This window comes from Saccoglossus kowalevskii, chromosome 4 (genome assembly GCF_978046115.1).
Source record: "Saccoglossus kowalevskii chromosome 4, keSacKowa6.1, whole genome shotgun sequence".
Lineage (NCBI taxonomy): Eukaryota > Metazoa > Hemichordata > Enteropneusta > Harrimaniidae > Saccoglossus > Saccoglossus kowalevskii.
In genome coordinates, this window is record NC_140644.1 from 31,173,086 (window position 1) to 31,199,046 (window position 25,961).

At 37.3% G+C, this 25,961-nt stretch overlaps 1 protein-coding gene across 3 annotated transcripts in view; it reads right to left on the reverse strand.

Moving 5' to 3' along the window:
- Window positions 1-25,961, reverse strand: part of LOC100378462 (glutamate receptor ionotropic, kainate 3-like) — a 47,483-nt gene that overhangs the window by 15,785 nt on the left and 5,737 nt on the right. For all 3 annotated transcript variants that reach the window (XM_085498065.1, XM_085498066.1, XM_085498064.1), the window contains exons 2-8: window positions 7,142-7,300; window positions 6,506-6,763; window positions 5,129-5,316; window positions 4,699-4,752; window positions 4,300-4,605; window positions 511-615; window positions 237-341 (exon numbers count right to left, since the gene is read on the reverse strand). In XM_085498065.1, the coding sequence (XP_085354191.1) occupies window positions 237-341; window positions 511-615; window positions 4,300-4,605; window positions 4,699-4,752; window positions 5,129-5,316; window positions 6,506-6,763; window positions 7,142-7,300 (1,175 nt within the window). The remainder of the gene's footprint in view (window positions 1-236; window positions 342-510; window positions 616-4,299; window positions 4,606-4,698; window positions 4,753-5,128; window positions 5,317-6,505; window positions 6,764-7,141; window positions 7,301-25,961) is intronic.

A 25,961-nucleotide genomic window follows, 5' to 3' on the forward strand; every position in this document is an offset into this window, starting at 1 on the left:
GTGCCGTGGTAGGTAAAGAATGATGGTTGTCATACAGTACAGAACGCGTGCAAACTTCATGTAAACAAACAATGCATTTTATAGGCGTTGTAGACCAGGGCGCATCGAGACAACAAATACTAGTATTCCGGCCCTACAAGCAATGCGAACAGCGCAAATCATTATCGTAGCATTTTCAAATACTGAATATTCGATAGTTTATAGCCGATTAATACACAAAGATTTGGGGTACTTACGCGAATTGTAGTGACTCTAAGAGGGCGCACGCCAAAAATAAATGTACCATTGTTACGAGTTGCCGTAAGACGGAGGGGATTTGTATCCTTAGTCCAAACACCCATCTGTTTGAACAAAAAAAGGTTAAACAAAAATCAGCGGCTGTTGACACAACTCAGAGCTTTAGTTCTATTTACTAACTTATCAAACAAACCTGTCTTATTTCATCGATACGATCTCGACCATTCCACCTGCATCACGGAACCGATCGCCAGTTTTTAGTTCACTACTCACCGATCTCATCCCTTTATCGTTCAATCCGAGTATGGTCATATTTATATCATCACGTGTCCCACGTTCACTAAAATCCACCAATCCCGTGATTCCATTGAAGCGAACCTAGTAAAAAACATATACAAACTGTTGACAGCCATATTATTTGCGACGCCTAGTTATTTTGAATTAGGTACACGGCGCATGCTCAAACCGAGTATAATCATCTGATAACATTGAAGCGAATCTTAAGGTAGCGAGAAGGTTTTGTGACGTTTTTAAATAAAACATTCTCTGTCTGTTGTCTCGTTCAGAACAGTAATTTAGGTTATATATATCAAAAGACTAAGTATAGAGGGGCAAGTTCGCACAAACTGGACAGACATTGTTTACATAATTATCACGTGACATCAAAAATGGCGAAGTCCGCGATTGCGAGAGCACACTGCGGAATTTCCTGGTGAAATTTACGTCATGCATTGTCCGTAATCAAGTCCATTGAAATGCGTCTCCGATAATCAAAAGACTTATTATTCCGATTTCTATGCAGGTTTGTTTTTTTGTCCCCAAATTATTTCATACTTGGCACCTTTAACAGACTATTATTCTGTGACAAAGCATTTTCTTTAAAAACCCAGACATATTTCGCACCATCATTATCTTTTGAACGATAACTGCGAGTTTGAATGTCCTAGTCCGAACGCACTTGATTTGGCGGCGGTCCCAATGAGTCGTTCTCGATCAAAACTTCAACTCGAGAAAAACGCGAAAAACAGTTTTGGTTAATAAAACACTGTAGATTTGCTGCATTATTATAAATATACACTAAAATGGCCAAACATATTAACCACTGATATCATAGAACTCATAAAGAGTGTCAGATAATGAATAATTTCAAGCTCGAGCGTGAAAAATGAAGAAAACTGCTGGCATTTGAGTCCGTACTCCAGGAACGTTCGGGTTTTCCATTGTTATGCAAACGAACAACGAGGGATAATCCTCTGACAAACATTACTGTCCCACTGTACACTCTGACAGTTTGCAAACAAGCTAATCCTTCAAGTGTCTCTGATAAGACATCTAATAAAACGGTTTTCATGGTGAAACAAAATGGCCGATGTTTGAAAAAAAATTGCTGTCAGAGTGCGACACTGAGTGGCAGATTTTTCTTTGCCTCGTCTGTCAACGCTTTCTTTCTTTTCTACGCCATTGCGTTAGAAAAAAAATGTATTAGTAAAATAGAATATTGACTTGGAAAATAAAACGATTTAAAAGAAAGTTGTGGAAAGTTACAGTACTCCTTTTGCACAACCTCCCGCCCGCTTCCGCTTTCCAATCACCTTTTTCTCTCGCTTTTGCGACCGCTTGTTGAATTCGACCGAACAATTTCCGCTTTATTTTCGACCGCGCAAACCCCGAAATATCACCGCCCACCTGCTCGCTCGCGCGCATTTAAAATTCGGACTAACAGAATAATTTCCGAGGTTCACATTGTCTTATAATTGTCTTTCTGGTTTTTATAGATGTTGAACAGCTGACAAAAGTTCAAATACTTTTTGTTTTAACTATATATAATTATATGCACGCAACCTGACCCTTTGACCTCGATTTGGCTTGGACTGAATATTTTATTTTAAACAATATTCTGACGTGAAATACAAAATGTATTTCAACACAAGTACAACATGGTTGTCTGGGGTTTCTTTCCTGATTGTTGAGTCTTCGCAATGTGTTTTGTATAATTATTGTTGTTTTTCCCCCGATGCTGAAGGACTGTAAAGCTAAATGGCAGTTACATGCATGAGCTGAGTGAAAGAAAATATTTCTAAGCCTAAAATAAAACCTAATATTACACCTCTTTGTGTATTTGTTAATTTTACATATGTTTGTCATGACAGTATGTTTGTAAATATCTAGAAAAATCTCGTCTTTCGTTGATAATTTCGATTGTTTTTTTTTTTTTGGAATGTCGATCCCCGTTGGTTTCTCCATACTGAGTTTAGGAAGGGCGTCGATCAACACCGTGACAATCAGCCGAGAGAAGACAAACATTGACCGTAATTCATGGAGATCATGTCTGTAATTTGTGGGCTGAAACCCCAAATAATTAATCAAGTATTATTATTTTAATGTATATTTTATTTTACATCGCAAAACTAAACCATGCCCAAAACAGAGCTAAAGTTGTTCGCGGTGAAACAACCGCATTGAAGACGATGCAACTTCAACTAGCCATTTCTTACCTTGAAATAAAAAAAATAAAAATTCGAAGAGCATCGGGGAAAATATTAATAATCATCCTTATCAATCGCTTGCTTTATTTTATTCGAATCCATGAAATTTACGATTTTTTTTTACATTTGTTGGCAACTTCCGCGCTAAAAAATATTGAAAATGTGGGTGTGGTTATTTTGCAAAGTCCTGTTGATAATACGGGCAAATATGGTTCTGTGACCCAGTTCGTGCTCCGATCAGGTGACTCTCAGCCAATCAATGATGTTGTAACAAAGCATATTTGACGCTAATTGAAGGGTCGTCGTACAATCCAATCACCGGCGTCGATTCACATAGTTTTTGCGCTGTGACAGGCTTCAAAATTATTCGCTGAAAAACATATATTTTGACAAACTGATGGAATTTGACCTTAGTTCAAAAAGAAAATACTAGGCTAAGATACATTAGAGCTCACGCGAATCAGTTTTCTCTGCAAGTTGTGAAATAAAGAAAACCAGAGTAGCGTCGATTATTTTCAGCCCTGAAGGACTTCTGTGTGAATCCTGAGTTTTGAATTGTTCATCGACTGGCCACCAAATAGTTATGGCTATAACTAAATTTGACACGTTTTTCTTTTAAGCCCAATAAATTATTCATACATGTCAAGCTCTGTTCGATTTTTTCAGGGCATGTGGCCGTTTTTAGTCGAAAATATTTTTTGTGGGAACACTTTTGCGGTACGTATACGGTATAAACCGAGCTCATTCAATGATCGTGACTTAATTTTAAAAATTGAATGTCAAATTTTACCAGACGTGGACCGATGTGGATCCGATATCGTTATTTTTGGAATTAATCACTAACATTTCCTCGTTTCTCTGCTCTGTCAAAAGGAGTTACCTAGGCTTTTTTCACGTAACTGTCTCATTAAAATAAAAAAAGAATGCTAGTATCACATCTAGAACAAGCACCCAAAACACGTAACAAGAGGTCCCAGGTCAGTTGCTTTCACGATACAAGTGTAATACAACTATTAGATTTGAAGTGTCGTTCAGAATGTAATAATAGTTAATACTAGTTGTATGTTCACGCAATTTCGATCTTTTGTAAACTTGGGGTGATGTATCAAGGTCTAAAGTAACCGTTTTATCAATTTTTGAAAAATCAAGAAAAAAGTGAAAATTTCCCTTCTCGCTACCTTAATAGGGGTCGACCATTTGATATCATGGTGGGGTGGATAGACCGGAAGATTTGTGTAAAACAAAATTTACTGACACCGAGAGGGGAAAATGCTGGCAAAGTGGCACATTTTAGGAAAAAATCAAAATGTACAGACAAAACACCTTGAAATAATGCATCGGTCACACTCTTACAGCCATCACAAAACTTTAATTGTTTGGCCCCTTACTGTATTCGGAATGTACATTTCGAAAACAAAATGGAAAAAAAAAATAGAGAAGTTTTCTGTACACGGTATATTGACTTGACTGACTGTTAGTTAATGTACTGCTACAAACCGGGTTTTACGAGCAGACAGCCGTTACCATAGAAACGATATATTATTTTACTCCCAACCTCAAATTACATCATTCGTACCTCTTTCATGTATTCGACGATTCTGGCTCCGTTTTCGACCACCTCTATCTCTTTATCGGCACACATCTTGGTTTCTGTTCGTATGGTACGTCCATCTAATGCCATCGAATCGAGGGCATGCCCTAAGGCATAGATGGCATCGTAGGTAAACATCTCTTGTAAACGATTCTCCTTATTAAGTACTTCATACCACTCTTCTGGTAAGTTATACGGTGACGGACCCTTGTAAGACGATTTGCCAAGCGCAAACATCGTCAAGTTTACCTGACTGTACTGGTACTCTTCGATATCGACGTAAGATGCTTGCTGGAAATAACAAGTATACATTAGTAACGAATTATTAAAGCTCATGCGATACACACAAAGTTATAAAGTGTTTCGCCAAGTGTTATTACTCACCAGGTCCGTGAATACCCAGCTGTATCGGATATTTACCATTGCTAATCGCATTGCCTGAAACATACAGATAAAATGTCTGTTATATGTATTGAGTTGCTTTGTGAGTTGTGTGCGTGACTCCCCATTGATTCCTAGAAATGTCAAAAATCAACCCCAAATCAAGCCTATTTTGATATATGTTTCACTTTGACGCTCGGGCGTTGTCCCATGGCGACAATTGCCTCAAAAACGATTTTGTTGCTGTCCGGATTTGAGATGACAAAACAAAAACGTTTTTCTCTTTACTATTCACAAATTGTCACAGCGGGGAGACATATCTTCTATACCCCTCAGTTTCAGTTAATAATTGTTTAATATTCGAGTTCCGATCAGTATCATAGCATTTCAAATGACCTTTCACTCATTCACCGAGAAACAGTTGACGACTTACAGGAATAAGTACTCTTGTGATCATACTGTGGTGACAGTGCACTACGAAGTTTCTCAGTCCCAACGTTCGCACATCCACAAGCACCTTCATGATAGCGTCTGGGCTAGAATACATGGACACTTTCTTCACTTTAATATTCCAGTTCTCGTCCCCTGACTCCATAAAAAAATATTCCAAATCACCAAATCCTGCAAGAAGCATGTGCTCATTGTTATTCACTGAGACGCCGACATATCAGCAAATGTTGCAGCAGAAAACTCCAGTCACGAACCCCAGTATACAAGATTTCCCCTATAACCAGATGCTTGGATAAGCTTCTATGCTTATTTTAAATCAAAAACATAGAAAGAACTCCCGTGTGTTGTGTGTACTGGAAGCATATTTAACATCATTTTAAAATTTAAGATTCGCTTTTCATACAAGAAGCTTGGCAATTAATATAGGTCTGCTATTTGAGATGCATAACGTGAAACAATGTGATCCACAGTTTGAATTTTATATTACTCACAGAAAAGAAATTTGATTGTACATCTGTAGTTCGCGGTCTGATTTGTTTTTCCACAGAATGTCAACCACAAAGTACAATTTCAATCTGGCTTTTTAATACAAATTAGATTACTCCAGAACATCTATGTACCGAATTTCATTGAAATTTGATGATTATGTATATTAGGCAATCCAATCTGCGCGATATCCCAAGGCACTTGTACTAAGTTGCATTATAATGTGATGATTAATTCTTACAAAATTAATACGCAAATTAGGTAATTATTATTGAAATATTTAAACCAAAAACAAATTAGGTCGTCGCATTGTCTTAGAGGATTTATGCACCAGGATTCATTGAAATAAGATGATTAGCACTTGAGATACTGATAGATACTGATATTATTATGCAAAACAGGTAATTATTATGCGCATTATGTTAACGTGAAACTAGTCATATCTACACAATGTCACAGAACAGCCAATGTACCAAGTTTAATTACAATCTGACTAGCGGTTCTTAGTATACCACAGTCAGACGGACACGAACGCACACGTGTACACGCTCGCGCACACGCACGCGAACACGCGCGCACATACATTTTGTTTGATTTGGTTTCTCAATAAAACATTAATGAGAGCATACATTGTTGTGAAATAATACTGTTTGGCAGTAAACATGTCGGTATTTGTTAGATAGAATAATGAAAATCCAGTGCGTGTGCGGCTCAGAATTACCTGTACACCCAATATAGCAATATATCAGAATTTGTTTTTATTGACGTCATGAACGCATTTCGCCCATCTACGTCGTCGACGCGCTTCGTCAATAGAGATGGGGATTGGAAAGGTGCATTTACTATCATAATGACATCATGTGATTAAACTTACCTAAAATATCATCATATAATATCACAAAGTCTTTCCATTTATAGTAAAGCAGGAGATCCATGAGTGCTTTTGTGAACACTTGTTTGCTTGGAAACATGCTGATTGTGAACGGCGTCGAGATATCTTCGATAAAATTATGATCCGCCATGATGGTGGGAATGCCCATTTGATTAGTAATATAAAAAATGTCGTCGAGACTGGCTCTACAAGTATCGCTGACTATAATAGCAGATACTCCATCGGAAATTAAATCACAAGCTAAAGAGACAAAATATTATTAAGTAGTAGAATTAGTCCACGCTTTTCCCACCAGCAGCACTCAAATCTACGTGTCACATTATCCAATCAAATCATGAATGCGCATATTAATATACATGTCATCAAAAGTATTCTTCAGTACCGATGATATTAATTTATGTAAATTAGACGTTATTTATATCCATCTAATGTATGTGCTATTTTATGGGTGAACCAATATTTCTACCGGGGTGACAGGGTTACAATATGTCTTGGCGAACTACTTTGCTAATACGTCAATTTAATCCCATGCAGATAATACGCACTCCCTATCCCCGCCTGGATTATAGTTTACTCATGTGACCACAGTCAACCCCGTAACTACTTTGTTTTACTCACCACTTTCTGCACGGGCTGTAAGTGGATATGAATCAAAAAACTTCTGTATTCCCAGTAACCGAACATTCGGAATAATTGATGTATCGTTGTTTATGTACTCCAATGCTTGACTGACAGATCGTTTCACTAGCGTCGCATTCCTATTGCAATATATCACGCCTGAAATATTGTATAAAAGAAAGATTATAACCATTAATCAAAATGTATTAATGTGGACGTTAAACAACAAAATGAGTCTATGTTACCCATAACTGGATTCAGTGAACAGTTAATTGATCATCAAGTTATAGTTTGGGCGAGTTTTTGCAAAAAATGGGCGTGGTTTCTAAAATACGGGCTTGGTCATCGGCCCTGTGTACCTTAAGTAATGTTGACGTTCTCGTGACGTTAAACGCATGCGCAATAGATGCTGCTCCGAAATTCAAAATTTACATCATGTACACAATCCCGCCTAATTTTATCTGAATCTGTTTATTTTATGGCTATTTTTACATAAAACCAATTGTTAACAGTCACGATGTCTTATTAATTAAACGCTTATGCACGAAATGTTGCAACTGAACGGAATTTAGGTTCTCGTACATCCGATGTACCACTCCCGCAATTATTTGTTGTGTTTTTATTGCTCAGGTGGAGGCGTCAAAGGTCAAACAGGATACAAGAAGATATCATGAGTAACATTAATGTAGCGCTCAGCGCCTTACGTTACTAGGCTAGGCGTTGATAGCATGAGAGCCACGACACTCGTTTTTTGGCCAGCAGTTAGCGGTTCATTTCCTCATGTCATTGCGCCTTCTGGTCAATATATATTAGAACAGTGATATATTCAATGTAACATGTGATGCCAAAGCGGAATTTCTGTAATTCCGATTTTTTTAAAGAAATGTATCCTCATATCGCGCATGTATATTTAAACCAAACACAATGTCGCTGCTATAACCGGTGACACAATAATATATATTTATTTATATAGCCTGAATTTGACAACTTAAACAATTCATCGGAAGTCGTAACCTCATTGCTATCTGAGATGTGCAATTACATGTACCAGGAAATGTTTAAATCATCGGAGAATATAGTATTAAAATGAGCAACTCTGTTCAAACAAGCAACACGTCAGATAATATGGTCGTATCTCCCGGTCGTATCTGTACCGGTAGTCGTGATATTACTTGCAGATTCACGTCACATACCGGTATGTGGGCAACCGTGCCGAGTTGGCCATGTCTACGTGCCATTTAGAACTGTTCTATTTAAGACACGGTTTATTTAATTCATCTGGATATGACGTAGTTGAATCATGTTTACGGTGACTTAGTCCCTCAACAAATCACAAATTAGATATTATGCTGATGAACATTGTTGTACTCTAAGCCAATATGTGAATGTACAAACACAGTTGAGATCAACATATTATTATTCGGGGCAAGGCTAATTTTGGTTAAGTGATTATAAATTTAGAAATGATTTTATGAGTTTTGAACCCATTTTTATCCTATGTTTGACGTGTTCAATGCGTGGTGAAAAAATCCCGGAAGTAATTATATTCATCATTCGATCTGTTGTTGTAATTAAAATGTTGTCTTTTAGTAAATAAATTGATTAGGCCCCAAATCACGTGTAGCATTTTCATAGGTGTTAAAGTTTTCTTCGATATCACTAATAAATCATGGGGGGGGGGGGCTTGTCTGTCAACATGTTTTCCCTGCAACACTTTGCATGCATTTCTCTTTTCTTGGGGTCTTGCTTGCAATGTTTTGACAAATCTTCCAGCCACCCACATGATTTCAAATGGTTGAGCCCTGATTTAAAACTTTCGCAAATGATTTACGGTTACCTGTAGCTGTGACCCAGTCAAATTTTAGGGAGGTCAGCAATGAACTTTCGCACACCAACTAAATGGAATAGACCACTGTAGTACTGTTTTGAACGAAATCAAAGATGGCTGCCGTCCCAAATTACCAATATTTTATCTTCTGTTGTTTTTTAAATGAAAATTCCAACACCTTTGTTTTCTAAAACTGTACATTCATCAAAAGTTATTGCTTTTCAGAAATTATCCACTATTTTAACATTTCATTATCATCTTCTGCAGTTGATGTTTTATATTTTTTTTATTTAGAAAATATATTATAATCATGTTTTGGTTTTGTTGAATTTTGTTTTCTATTTTTCTTTTATCTTTATCATATATATTGCTGAAATGGGTTGTCCAGGTTTCATTATAACTTATCATATTTGTTATTTGAACAGCGTTATTGATATTTTGGTAAAATAAGGGTATCCCAGCGCCATGTTTCTCTCTGTAAGATCGGCATTTCGACATTGAGCTATAAAAATGAGAAATTCAAGTTAAAAAGTAAATCGTTCAATTTTTGTGGCAGACGTTCAATCCGCATTTTTCACGCATTGCGTGCGATCTCGCAGTGAACGGAACATTACCTATTGTTACAGTCAAGTGTAGCTAATCATAATCGGCCATACACCACTCATAACTAAATACATGCTAAATGTACAGTGTTTTAACGCTTGGAAGCGTCGACCACACCTGTTGATTAATACACGTATTCGTTTATTTTCGGTGAACGAGCCTAAACAGATTTTACACCTGTATGTAGCGCCCGCTGGAGGTTCGAGATAATGGCATTTCTTGTAACGAGCGTGTCATCGACAGTGATAGACGCAATACGCGGAGTATCCCTCCGCGGGAAATATAGCGTTTTATATAGCTATTTCAACCAGATATAACACAACGATTAAAACAAAACGTATTTCCATGTAATCATTGCATCTGCATCTCTTAATTCCATTATTAAAAAAAAATGTCAATGAAATTCACCAATCACATGCACACGAATATGTTGAATTGCAGCAAAGTTCAATCGGCTTTCGCTCTGAATAATAATCTTGTCATTCTATGAACATAGGGGAATCGTTATACTGGGTGAGTGACACACACTCACACGTACATCGTGAATTTCTCAGGTGTGTTATGTACATGCATGACATTTGAAATGGAGTCGTTGTTGCCACCAAAAAGTCGCCTTGGGAAATGACACCTTGTATGACACGTACGCATGCATGGGAATGTTACCTCTAATATGAAATGTACCACCACTGACTATGTATGATCTAACAGGTTATGGAACATTTTGAAGTCTCGTTCCCCAGGTGCAATAAACGGTGATTTTAATATATATTAACAGTTTAGCTATTTAGAACACGGTGAAATGATTTGAGACACATTGGATGCGTAGTTCAGTAAGATTAGCTCCAATAGCGAGCATCCATGCATGGCTATATTGCGAATATATTACACACACTCTATGACTACGACACGCATTATTGCTTGTGTCACACATTGCCACACCCTGTGGGCATACTGTGTGTTGTTAATGGCAATATGAACTGATGACATAAAATGCGGATAGCCCATTTGAAAACAGCGCCTCCGATACAGACACCTCCTTGTGATTCAATTCCAGAGAAAAGGAAGGTAATTTTCAAACACGAATAGTTACAAAACATTCAATCAATCACAACAATCGGAACGCCGATCCATCGAACAAAACGTTGAAGTTTCGAAGTGATGGTTGCGAGGCATTTGTTCGTTAACCGTGAAATGAGATATCGATGATGCAGTAGTTAGCAATTGCATAACGCAGAACGTGGCGAACGGACTCATTGAATCGAATAACCACAAAATCACAGTCGACATTGCAATCCAAGCGTTTTGATGGACAAATGGTTGCAAACAGTAATATCGTCATGGTGAAGTAGTAAAATAGAGAGAATTTGAAACTACGCTGGGAAGTTTTATGTTTTAGTTACTCGTATCTATGTTTATACGACAACGGATGGTGCTGCGTGAATACAAATTTGAAATTCGACTGTGACCAAGAAAAAAACCGTATTCAAAATTCACGAGTGGAGCAGTGATGTGCACTAACTCCCCATTCAAGTTCCATAAATACACAACACGACAAATCGCTATTCATAAAATAAATAGAATTGCCATTGACTGGCGAACATACTGGCTGTATCATTGCCCTAATTGTAGGCGCTCGTCTCATGGAAACTGGACTGACAGCGAGACAATCAACGATTTCGCACTCAATGCAGTGCAAAAAGGCACCATAAACAGGGACGTATGTTTTTACATGCACAGAGAACCGTGAACGTTTGGTTCTATTGTGGCGAAGTTGTCAGTCAAATGTCAATATTATATGGTTATTTGGTTTGTAATATCAATAATAAGGGCAGTCGCACTCATTGTTATTCTGCCTAATTCCCCAGTCTATACAACTGTTAAACAACGCTTTCTGTAAATAGAATACCTTCTGTAAGAACAGAACACGCCATGTTAATTGAACACTTTCCACAATTCAGCCATTTTCTGTAAATCGAACGTTCCCTGTCACGTGTGAACACCTGTAAAATACAAATTCTATGTGAATTGAAGTGCAAATCGTACAATGCTTGTAGACTGAACACTGTCTGTAGATTGAAAACTGCCTCTGCAGATTGAACACTGCCTCTGCAGATTGAACACTTCCTGTAGATTGAACACTGCCTCTGCAGATTGAACACTTTCTGTAGATTGAACACTGCTTCTGCAGATTGAACACTTCCTGTAGATTGAACACTGCCTCCGCAGATTGAACACTTCCTGAAAATCGTACACACTCGGTAGATTGAACTCCCCAACCCAACAACACACTCCTCTGTAAAACACGTGTAATAAAATGTGTCGATTTATTGGAAGTCAACAGAAGTACAAACTTAGTATATAGATTGTGCAATGAAAGACAATTCATAAGGTGTTCATGTATTTTTATTGAGGTGCATTGTGGGAGAATATGTAAAGATGTTGAAAATCCCTAACAAATTGAAACATTGTATGACAATTAAAGATGACCAGGTTCACTAGAACTGCCATTAACAGAAAATCTCATCATCACCTGTAAAACGCCCATACATATGTGCTCATCACGCATACTAGTTGGAAATCCATTACGAATTGACAAGCAATTATTTATACAGTACACACGTAAGATACTTAGGAAGTCAACCCTAACACGAACTATTCGTCGACTAGGCACTTAGTGAAAAGGTAAGAGTGATGCAAGAATCCATTGTCTCGTCTAAGTCATGTACAAGCCTATGTCAATCACGGACCTTCTGTAGCACCGATTGGCACGGAGAGCTGCCAAAGCTTTGGTGAGTGTCTCCACAATATATACTACAGGTTAAAAAATGGCTATACATCACTATAAGGCAGTCACAGAAGAGTTAGAAATGGCTACACACTTCCCACGGCGTAGTCCCAAAGTAGTTATAAATGGCTATACATTCCTACAAAGTAGTCACAGAAGAGTTATAAATGGTCATACATTCTTACCAAGTAGTCACAGTGAAGTGGCCACATATCCCTATAGGATAATCACTGAGAAATTAGAAATGGCTACACATTTCCGCGGGGTAGTCACAAGGAACTCAGAAATTACCACATTTCTCTACAGGACCACAGAAGAGTTAGAAATTGACACATTCCTACAGGTTTGCCACAGGGGAATTAGAAATGGCTACAGATCTACAACGGAACGTTGCCCGGAATGCAAAGCTGCAAAATCACGTAACAACTAGGGTAAGCATCATGAAATCGATATTTTTTAATTCTCGACCTTTCATCAATATTTCCGCCCTGTTATATTTGTCATGAACTAGTCTTCATGCATCGCACTAATCCGCGCTGTACTAATCTGACAGAATAAATGAAGTCGCCGGTTGTGAGAGATAAATTGATTGGATTTTCGAACAAGCGCGATTTTACGTCAGAGCATATTACTAGTATCGCATCATTTAAGTAAGCGTGACAGATTGACTCTTGTCTCACCATGTACGTGGACAGAACACGGTCCGTGGAAGATGTGACTGACATAAACGAGATTTAATAGATACCTACTTATACACCGATGTACCTACACCACAAACTTCTTTAGTTATTCGAGTTTAAAGCGCCATGGTAGTCACGCAGTGTGTGTTTTAATGTTGGAGAACAATGAAATTACAAGGGATGAGCCGTACGAATATCGAATATAATGCAGCGTCAATAAATCAACGCCCTTAAAGATGCATCTTGAAATGAGTATTTTTGAATACTCTTCAGGTCATGAGGTAGAAAGTAAAAAAGTACAAATATTGTCTTTTTTCATTTTCATATGTTCGACATATGTTACAAGGATTAAGAAAATAAAATAAAAATATGGGGTCATTGTACTAAGTTTAGAGAAAACCGATCAATAAAATACAGTGAAAATAGCATGTTTTTTTTAGGGCATTTTACCTTTGTTACCTATCTCGATATCTCGATTTTGCTTGGTGACATATGGTAAAAAAGATTTATAATGTCTTACAAGTTACTTATTGATGTCAAGTATTAAAATATTGACAATATTTTTAGTGGTTTTTAGTGTTTTTTAACGAGGTAATCGTATTATTTTACCGTTTTTCTCAAAAAACAGATTGACAGTGAACCCCAAAAATTCACATACTGTTGACTAATACTAAAGTGAATAATTGACACAACATTTGTTACTGCTATATGCGCTAAAATATGCGCACATGTAAAAAAACTCGTGAATAGCAGTCTACCTTAAAAGTACCCGAAGTTTAGAACATTGCAGAACGAGATATTTTCTGTACCGGAAGTATACCGCGTCATGTAGCATTGGTGGGTAACCGCGGAACCTCGAATCAGTTACAAAATATTCTTCGAGTAGCGAACCTGATACTGTTGTTCCAAGATTTGATTTGTCTAAGTGTATCTCCAAGATACGCATTTGAGCGGTACAGCTCGACAGATCTGATGTACGCAATTGGAAATTTATTTATTTATGAGTAACCATACGAATAAGTATATTTCCACAGGCGAGTGAGCATAGCTAGATGAGTACGATGGTGATATCCTGCGGCTGGGATTTCTATCTCAAATCATGATTCGTACCCAAGTTATGTTAGTATTTAATAGTGTATAGTGTTACAGAAGGAAGACGATTGGTTAAGAAAGAACACGTGATTAAAATATGCACACTGCAGTTATTACAAATAAGGCACTTTCACTGTACTTTACTGCATGTTTGAATTAAAAATGACATCCCAATACTGCCCAAAAGGAAGACAATGCTCGAATTAACATTCGAGTCACGTAATGTACTGCCCACACTGAAACGAGAGAGCTTAGTGTAACATACTAATTCCGACTTTGCACGTTGCCGACTTGTACCCGTTGTCTCGTCGATAGATCGGAACAAGTGTACTATTAAGACGAACCCTGGATTTTGTAAGTTTTATTGGCCAACTTAAAATACCATTCTTTGAAGACAATGCCCAGTATTATAATACCATGTACAAACAAACAAGTCATCCACTGCCAAGTCAGCGAGCTACACACATGGTGCTCCATGCTACACACACAACCCCTAAAACTAACACCGCTTTGCACACGTTCAATAGTGAGGGAATATGTTATAAACATTTCCATTGTAGGCTTCGTAATACCGAAAATAACAATATATAAATTGAAGAAGAGCATCATGGATATTCTCTAGTTAACTGTGCACAAACTCCGAAAATGATGACAGACAGAGACACAAAGAATTTCACATTTTGCTCCATGAACATCGTGACCTTGTCCGTACGTGTATAAAATGTTTTTGGAGGAAAGTCAGTTGATGAGCATGTTGAGGGGTTGTGCACTGACCGAAGGTTCATTAGTGCATGGTAGTTTAATGCTGAATATTGTATTTGAAATATGAATCACAAGTAAGTTTTGCGGACGTATTTGTCTCAAGTGATCGCGTTAAAATGCATCTTATGTTGACACATAATCAATGAGACTAAAACGGTTTGCATCATTACTGTTATTATTCAATGCTCTCAACTGTTATTATTCAACTGTCCTTGTGCATATTTCCTTGAAATAACCTTATTAGTATATGTCTTGGCAATCAAACTATTATAAGAAGTACAGAACTAGGCAAGGTGATAACAACGTTCTCCCTATGTGTGCGCAACAGTTTCATATTTCGTCATTTCTAATAAGATGTGATGCAGAGACCTGCAGAGACATTATGACATTCTGTAACTTTTGACGATATTGTTACATATAGATAATTATCATACATGTAAATGTACATGTGTACTTTTATACCTTTGCCTTAAAATGAGACCTTGCAACACACTGAACGCGAAATAGTCGTGGAAAATATACGTAATTAAACATATAGGCCTCAGTATGTGAAATATGGAGCCTACCATATATGGGGACAATTTTCCTAGTAATTCCCTTTTGAATTGTTGCTTACAATGTAGTCTCGCGGGACTTCAACCAATCGTTTTAAAAGAAGACGCTGGCACCAGCTCGTCTGATTGACTAAACAAGCTCTGGCGTTTACGGCAAACACATTGAAGCCATTGTACATTCTGTCAGAAATGAATGGAGCAGATGTAAGGAGATGGCTATATCGCCCTCCATCAATTATCGACTGAGCATATGTTTGACGGGGATGGATATCTGGCTGCTATAGCATATTCTGTTTAGCGTATAGCGGATATCATACAGAGGAAATCACAGAACAGAGGAAATCGGGATGGTATATTAATGGAATTTGTAAGAGATTAAATAATTGACTTGGACAGACAACCATGCATGTTGACAAATTCAAGTGGGATAGATATTCCACATCAAAAGTACAACAATAAATAAGTTCAGCACCACAGTGATGTCAATCGATAACACAGTGATATAAATCTGACTTATAGTATAGTATAGTATATCGATGGTGGTAGACGACAGACAACAAACTGCCAAGCTGTCTCATCAAATGAATAAAAACAAGGTTAAGCATGCTGATCTGATGTTACTAGAATCTAAGGCAATATACAAACCACGATATGTCAGCATGTAGGCAAAAGTCTCACTCTACATACTGATATACATGAAATGATAATAACAACCTGGATATGAAGCATAATTAGCATATTGAATTAGTGAGTCACAAATCCAAGACAGGGCAAGTGTGTGGTCTCAATGGAGTAGTTAGTAAAATAGAAAACATCGTAGAACCGGAACACGCCACACTTAGTCTAATATATGCATATGAAAACAAGTCTGTATTATTATGTTTTGCTTATAAAAATATGCTCTTTTCCATCTCACCTAATATTTGATATAGTATATATAAATTAAAGTCTTTTCTAAAAGTCAAAATCACGGGAATCTCAAATAAAATTACATGAACATGTAACTAACTAACCAAGCCTCTTAAAATAATTCTTTCCTTATATCTATGTGATCTGCTTGTATTCTCCCTATTAAACACGATGACTCTGATGACAATTTTGATATTTGATTCCCCCAATATACATCGAGAAAAACAGTTCTAAATTTGATACTAATCAGTCGAGACGTTTGCTGTCAAAATTATATACTTAATTTGCATATTGATAGATACATTGTGTATGTGATTAGAATATGCACTTTTGTGCACTTTCACTTTGTTTTTGGAATCATTGTTTAATTTATTCATTTGGCAATAAATTGTACTCCCAGGCAATATAAGGCAATATTGACTTTAAAAACGTTGAGGATTACCAGTCTGATTCTCTAGAAAATGCTGGTTGTATTTTAGTGTATAATATTGCGTTATACGGAATCACCATAATACCGTAGTTTGACTGATTGTTATACCAACACGGCGGTCAAAACAAAACGTGTCCAGGAGTCATCCTTAGATTGTCATTACAACTTCACTCTGTTATACGTTATAAGTTATACGTTCAATAATGTTTTCTGTACATGTAAATGGTGTGGTATGGTCACCAAGAATGCAATTGATAGTCCCGAAACTGTCAACAGAATATAAATACATACGCGTCTAAAATAACAAACATGTACCAATTCAACGTCTACAGCAACAACAGCGTCAGAATAAAATAGACAACCTGATAACATATACATGCCACTCATTTTCGAAACAAACGAAGATAACGAGGTGCAAGTGGTTGTAAAGTATACAGATTAAGTAAAATGTCTAATTTATATTTGCGATGAACAATACAATATTACTACGATTGTTAATGAAATTACATATATTGGAAAGTGAACACCCAAGAGATGACATCCAATGTAACACACGGCGTAATGTGCTACAATGAAAACGTGATTATGAGCGGGAATTGATTTGTGACCCCGATGTTTATTAAATAAAACACCCATTCAATCACCGTAACTTTCTCAATTCAGCTATAATTTTATTTAAAAAGCCTGCTATTTAGAAGTTCAAACTCATTTGGGAGTATTTTTTGAAGTCAATTGAGGTAGGCGAGTGTCATCCGAAGGTTGGTGGTGGTGGTGGTGGTGGTGGTGGTGGCAGTGTTGTATATTGATAAAGAGATTTCATACGATCGAAATGTTGGAGCAAACAGTTTTAACATATTTAAATAATAATTTATCAGAAGAGTTCCAGATTTTATAGTAAAGTTTCAATAGTTTGATCACAGACAATCATCGCGACATGTGTCTGATATCGGCACCGCGGAATGTATACAATGTGTGTGAAATACATTGTTAATTACACAAAGTTTGAACGCGCTGGGTGCAATCAAGATTTTGAAAATTAGCAAACTTCCTAGGAAAGTCCTTATGAACATTGCAATATAGGAGAAACTTTCTTATTGACGTTCCTAAATAATCTGTTATGAAAACGTTTTGCTACATTTTGTGACAATTTCACTTCCCCTGGCGCCACTTGATTTTATTTTTCTTATCTGGGTATGTATTATGGCTAAATTGTTGTTTGTTTTCATATTGCAAATATGAAATACGGTAAATTTGTACTTGTTGACTGTAGGAACAAGTGTTATGCACGCGCGCCAAAGGTGTTACACTTTTGTTGTTTCTGCGTCATAATAATGAAGCGCATGTCAGTGAAACTAGAACACTGTAAATTTTCAAAACAGAAAGCAGAACACAAAGACATTTCCTACGTCATTTTGCTATTGTATTACACACGTTTACATACTCGCAACGTACACTAATGAGCGCGCTATTTTGTCTTTGGTTGTAATTAAATTCAAGTGTGAACCCAACAGCACTTAACGCGTGTGTCCTGGTGTGCGTGCACAATTAACACGTTGACATACAGTCTGGTTCACGGCATCAACTTCTGTTATGTGACCATGGAAGTACATGTAAAAAGAGATATTTTTAGCTCTATGATGTAACCGACATAACGTAGTAACTGTTAACATAGAGTTATACAATTCATGCATGTGAAGTTGTCGTTTTTTAAATTCTAAATCGCGAATAATTGAAAACGAATGCCACAGTCGGCTGTTTTTAAATAATTTTAGAAGCTGACGACAATTTATTCACGGTAAATCGTCATTATCCAGTAACGGATCAATCCACGTGGTACAATCATCTAAATCTCTCTAACTCGTCATTATCCAGTAACGAATCAATCCACGTGGTACAATCATCTAAATCTCTCTAACTCGTCATTATCCAGTAACGGATCAATCCACGTGGTACAATCATCTAAATCTCTCTAACTCGTCATTATCCAGTAACGGATCAATCCACGTGGTACAATCATCTAAATCTCTCTAAATCGTCATTATCCAGTAACGGATCAATCCACGTGGTACAATCATCTAAATCTCTCTAACTCGTCATTATCCAGTAACGGATCAATCCACGTGGTACAATCATCTAAATCTCTCTAACTCGTCATTATCCAGTAACGGATCAATCCACGTGGTACAATCATCTAAATCTCTCTAACTCGTCATTATCCAGTAACGGATCAATCCACGTGGTACAATCATCTAAATCTCTCTAACTCGTCATTATCCAGTAACGGATCAATCCACGTGGTACAATCATCTAAATCTCTCTAACTCGTCATTATCCAGTAACGGATCAATCCACGTGGTACAATCATCTAAATCTCTCTAACTCATCATTATCCAGTAACGGATCAATCCACGTGGTACAATCATCTAAATCTCTCTAAATCGTCATTATCCAGTAACGGATCAATCCACGTGGTACAATCATCTAAATCTCTCTAACTCGTCATTATCCAGTAACGGATCAATCCACGTGGTACAATCATCTAAATCTCTCTAAATCGTCATTATCCAGTAACGGATCAATCCACGTGGTACAATCATCTAAATCTCTCTAACTCGTCATTATCCAGTAACGGATCAATCCACGTTGTACAATCATCTAAATCTCTCTAAATCGTCATTATCCAGTAACGGATCAATCCACGTGGTACAATCATCTAAATCTCTCTAAATCGTCATTATCCAGTAACGGATCAATCCACGTGGTACAATCATCTAAATCTCTCTAACTCTCCTATTATTGCATATAGATTGCATATTCACAGAACAACGAATGGTCCACAAAGACCACATTCACAAAAATAACGAAAACATCAAATATTGTTCATGAATAGTAAATTGCTGATCGAATATGGACGGCAACTGATTTGCTTTGGCAGACGACAACTGATTTTGTTACTTTTCACTTTACGGATGACAAGCATCAATAACTGCTAAATGGGGATACATGCCGATAAGGATGTCCCGTGGGAGTGGCTAATGTAGAATTGCGTGCTGCACGTAGTTCTACAGCGTGACGTGGGACAGAATGTGACCTCGACATAATATCATTCGTATACACACTAATGTGTGCACTTGAAGCATATGTCTATGGAACGAATTCCATTTTATTTTGTAGAAAGGCGCAGAATTAGGATAACATCGCCCAAGAGAAACCATTAACAAATGCAACATGTTGACGAAAATGATATTCATGCAAGTTACTTTTAAATTGTTATCTTATTTAATTTGTTGTTATTTTTAAATAATTGACTTAATTGTCTACAACCGATCGAAGTTAGCTTTTTGTTTTTTATTTCATTTACGTAATCATATATATATGCGACAACAAAATGTTAATCATTAACAGAAAATCATTCATTCACACGAGTATACATTGTTTAAGTAATCAGTTACAAGGTTTTTCTGATAGATGTTATGTATTGCAAATAGTAAATTATCTTTTCTCGAAAGACACTTGTCATGCCATGGACACAAAAACCCATTGATTCAGATTAAGAAAACTTCCATTGGTCGGTACCTATTCAATGCGTTGTATAAAGTCAATTGAATTGAGTCAAGAACCGTAAACATTTATTTTAGACATCATCCGATTTGTTACTGTGGCAATTTCGTTAATGTACACGTATGTCGCAAAAGCAGTAGTGTATCTTTCTTTCTAAGCTCTGGGTATGATGATTGACGTATCGTATGTAACGCAAATTCCAGCTATTCCATAATTTACGCTTCATCGATAAATACGTCGACGAGGTGGCTTGTTAATGATGTTGCATTGATGTTGTGTTTAATGGAAATTTCAATTGACGATAAAATAACTTGAAATTTGCAAGTAAAATTAGTTGCATGGAGTGGGCGCGTATCGAAACGCGGAACTATCGACCTTTTTGGCAACTAACGCAGTTTGAAGTGGCGCCGGTTGGTGTTTTAAAAAAACCTGTAATTCTTGCTAAATGTGTAAATGCGAAAACGTGTGTGATGAGCAGTGTGATACGTTGAAATCGTATAACCAATTACACGGGAATAAACAATTCCCAGTGGAAATCTATTTAATAATTCTTGGAAAAGCAGATTGAAATTCATCGTGAATAATTAATCAGATTAAATGCATCCGGAAAACTACATAAGACCCACGAGATTAACAAAATATAGGATACGAATTCGTCAAATCATGTCTGCTTTAGATTCAAACAGCAATTATACTCCGTGCTGAGGTCAGCTTCCAGTTAACATTCACCCCATTCTAATTATGCAGAAAAAGAAAAATGGATATTCTGTGTCAGTAAACGCTTTTTCTATATTCACGAGTGTTCTATAATGATATTTTTTTTGTAATTGATTTTTGATAATTTATCATTAGTTATTTAACTATACTGTATTCTCCTAATGTTACTGAGACGTTAACAATTACATTCGTATAATAGTGTTAGTACCGTATTTTATGTGGGCCATGTTTGAGTTTGAGTTCTGCTTTGATTGACGTTTCGTTGACATTGACCTTCAAACCATAGATACACAACACTCGGACCAAAAAACACCACATGACGGCACCACGGCACCACCTAAATTATCATCGTAATGCTATTCTTTGTTTTTTGCAACTGCACATTCGATTGTCACTATTCTGTGTGATTAAATAGTCACATGCGACGCATATATCTTGGTATAATTGAAATTGTAGAAAGCTGGGACCAGATGTTTGCTGTGACAATATGCGCGCACACACTGAAGCGAACTGTTGTCTACACTATCAGTGATATCATATTGATATTGAAAATACGGAACGCAAGACTTATAGTTTTGCGGTGAGGTTGATGGGTCATATTCAGAACCTGACAAACACATAGCAAGTTACGTATTATTTTCGAGCGCACCAAATTTATCATTGTGTTCTCAAATTACTAAGTCATCGTTTACGCTATAATTTGTTATTCTTTTCTTAGTAGATTTTGAAATATTCAATGGATCTTCTGTCATGTGATAACAAGTATGTGAAAGGAAACATCGGATTTTATATCCAATCTCATTACAATTTTAACAAAACTGATAGATAATAAATGCTGAACATGAAATTCGGTCTGTTTTCTGTATATGACTAGCGTAGTATAATCTGATTATTATTGGCAGCGAGTCGACAGCGTTGTTGTTTCATTATTGCACCGAAAGTAAAAGTACCCGGATATCACATGACATCATGATAGTTTGACATATTTGTTTTTAATTAGTGACACCCACTCGCCATATTGATAATATTTACATTATTTTACACAGCGAGTTGTCAATATATTTATATTGGAATGGTACATTTAATTAGTTCCCTCTACTGCGGGACACAGGTCAACTGGATAATATGTCTGACATTCCTTGTAGCCATCAATTCCATTGCTAATTGCATTCGACGTATTCGACAAGACTGTTAAATAACAATAAAGACAGAAGTCACGTGATCAGAGATACGACACGAGCTACCCAACACACCTCCTAATGAAGTTTCGCAATTTTATTAAACATGCATATTTATTTCTTGTTATATATATGTTTTACATTTGATTCAATGAAATGGGTTGAAGAACATTTGTATTTGATGCATTGTGGGAACGCTTGATGATAATTAAGTGATTGTAATTTGATGGATGTCCAACGCATATCGTAGCGAAGAGATGCGGTTATGTGGCAAAAAAATGATTTATTAATGAATAACCGACAAAATCATAATGGTTGTCATTGCATTTTCTGTATTCTGCATGCATTAATTTGTTTGCAGAAATCCTTACGCAGGACCTCCAAAAGGTTACGTATTCCTGTCTGGTACTTTCTGAAGTGACCAATCCACTGTCAACTACCGGTTCCTCGATAATTTCATCCCCTAAGCAAGGAAGTTAAAAAAACAATTGAACATAGCAACAATTTAAGTATAATATTTAAATATATGTGTTCGCGAGGGCAATATCACGATTTGTTGCCTGCCCAAGTAATGGTGGTCATGACCATAATATTGATGATGCCAGGGTCGAATTCATATAAAAATATTCTAAACATCAAAACGGGGTATATTACTTAATATCAATTATGACACAATTTCGGATGCAGTACCTTCATAACCTTGAAAGCAAACCCCAAAACAACAACGACCTGGAAAGCGCCAATGCAGCGTAAGTCAATTTGTTATGCGCAGTATCATTGCGCAGTAGTTTCAGTTTCAGTAATATACCATGTAATATCCACTTGGCGGGCAATATACCATGTAACATCCATATATATTCAATGTCATGTGACTCGGTTTCAACCAATCACAACGTGCGTAAAAACAGTGAGATGTGATAATAGAAACAATTACAGGGCAAAATACGCTATAAGACATATTGCTGTCATCGTATTCGTCATATGCCTGGATAATAGCAAGGGTGCTGCCGGGACTAGTATGTCCCTACCAGCAAGGCAAGTGGCAATCAAACTTTAAATACAGCATTTGTTGTGGATTACATAGTATGTGTTACATAAACCGGGCGCATGCCAAACCTACTCAGTGACCCGGCCGCATTTCATCCCCTTTTCTGTTAGTCTGAATGAATTAACCAATCAGAATACGAGCTCGACTTTGTTTCCAAAATTGAACACAAATCACCATTGTTTTCATGCAAGAATTCTGCGTTATCGATCATGGTCGGCTATTCAAGGCCAAACAATATTTTTGTTTGGTTACTATAAACAAAGAAAAAAAAAGAACGTTCCAGCCGATGGTTGTGAAATATCTTGTTCACGCATGCTCAGATCGAGTTGTTGATGGTTGAATAAAAATAGAAACAAATCGAATCACCGCACCGCCCTTTAAAGTGGGAAGGTCGTCACCTGCGCACGCGCGGGAATTGAGTCCCAAGCGACGACAACAACACACGCTAAAAACGCAAAGGCTCAAGGGTAGACGCTTGTTTATAAACAATGATACGCCATGGCCACTTGACGCATGCGCAGATGACAACGAATCATTTTTGGTCTAAGATATTTTAAGCTAAGCCGTGAACGCACATATACGAGCTGACATATTCACAGTACTGATGAAGAGGTAATCTCGGACGTTTTAAAAGAATGCACAGACAGATGAATGTTGTCATGGTTACCTGAGAACATGCTGGTATCACCCTAGGTACTCGGAAATGATTTTATTGGAACTATGCTGGTCTAAATAAGAAACCCTCGGGCTGCTGGGGATCATGTTTAAATTGTTTATTTTTCAATAAAATGGATAAGGAGTTTTCAATCACTTGGAAGACACGTGCAATACATCTCATGTGGGAGTACCCTGCTCAGGTGACAGTCGAGGTTAATGTCGAATTACATCTCGTATGTGCGAGCAGAGATTAATATGCAGTACAAACACCAAGCAATCGTCTTTATTATCGAAGGTTGGGTCTGATCACGGTTCAAATATGATTGAATGTTTTCCCGATCTAGTCTCAACACGCCCGTGCCAGGGGTGAATTTGGGGGAGCGACCTCCCACTAATACCTTGTTATTCATAGTGCAATTCGGCAATGACGTAATTATAAAATGCGTCTCTAGCCTGAAATCGTGGATCCGTTCTAGTGTGTGACAATATCATTGGTTCAAACTAATAACGACATCCGGTTGAGGATAAATACCCGGATGTTGAATTTGAATTCTCCGCGATCAAGAAATCAAGAAAGGGATCAAGGATCGAGGGATCAAGAAAATTAAAGCATCGATTTCACAACTTCACGTTGGTCGCATATAATAAACTTGTTCAGATTTCACAGCTCAATGTTCCAGTAAAATCTATGAGCAATGTCTGACCATATGTACCACAGACAACAAGTAGATAAGTATCCGAAGTATGTACTCCTCGCCGAACATGATCAGTAATTTGTCTGTTCTACGTTCACATATTTTTTTTTACAATATCAATATTGTCCTTCAGGTTCCCTCTCATATATATAAAGCTAAATCATAATTGAATGGCATTTTTGAAAATATAAACTAGCGGACGAAATTGTTTACAGTTTTGATAATAGATTCTTTAAATGGAATATTTTATATTCACATAATGTGTACGCTGGTGGTTCTGATATTTCATTCACATCACGTAAACACCGATGGCAATTTTATAATCTATTTGCATTAGACTGAAAGTGCATACTATTTTCATTAGAATGGAACAAAAATGGTCGATTTTTGTTTCTAACGGTGGACTACGTCCCAGGTCAGGCAGTGTCTTGCACTATATGAGGTTACAACAACCCATTCAAATGCCGTGTTTGTTATTCTATAGTCTTCTGACGTCGACATGGCGACGAATATTAGTGTACGTGTGTTGCCAGGTTCTCGTAAAACAAGACACGCTGGTGTAGAAATAACTAAAATACACAAGGTGTGCAGAGGTAACAATGACAAGGACATATATTCACTACTGGGGGTAGGTATCGCTCGTGAAAGTTAACGGGGTTCTGTTTTAATGGAGCATCGGTAATTTGTACAAATATCTACTCGCTCTACCATGGTGCATGCCGGTATTTGGCCCTCGGCTTGGGGTTTAAACGTGGTGCACGCGACATTTTACACGATGACCTCGTGTTCAAAATAGAGATATCCAAGAATTACCTAGCCATTTGACAGACAGAGGAAAACTTTTTACAATTAAACGTAGTCGACCGTTATGTCGCGGTATCGGTAGGCATGGCGACAGACATGCTAGGGAACAGAACGCTTTAATTGACGGAGAAGTTTTGTGTAAATAAACTAACAAGTGTCAGTATGTGGCGATGACCGAGAGCGTGATCGACACGCACCGATTTTGTCACGCTAGATAATGTATCACGGGAATCATCTGCCCGCTGACCGACATTTATTTATAAATGTTGACGTAATCGCGTAAGATGGGCCGATCCGTATCTACTACATCGAATTGCTGACCCCGGTAACGGTTGTTACCACGGCACTGTGACATAAGGCAGGCAACTCCCCAGTGGGACAATGTACACTTTGCAGGAGGCCTTCAAACCCGTAAAACATAACGGTCAGTGGTTATCATCCACAAGTAACGAGGCGATGTCATTGCATGCCCTATTAAAAACCTATTGTAGTCGGTGGGCAATAATAAATCACGTGT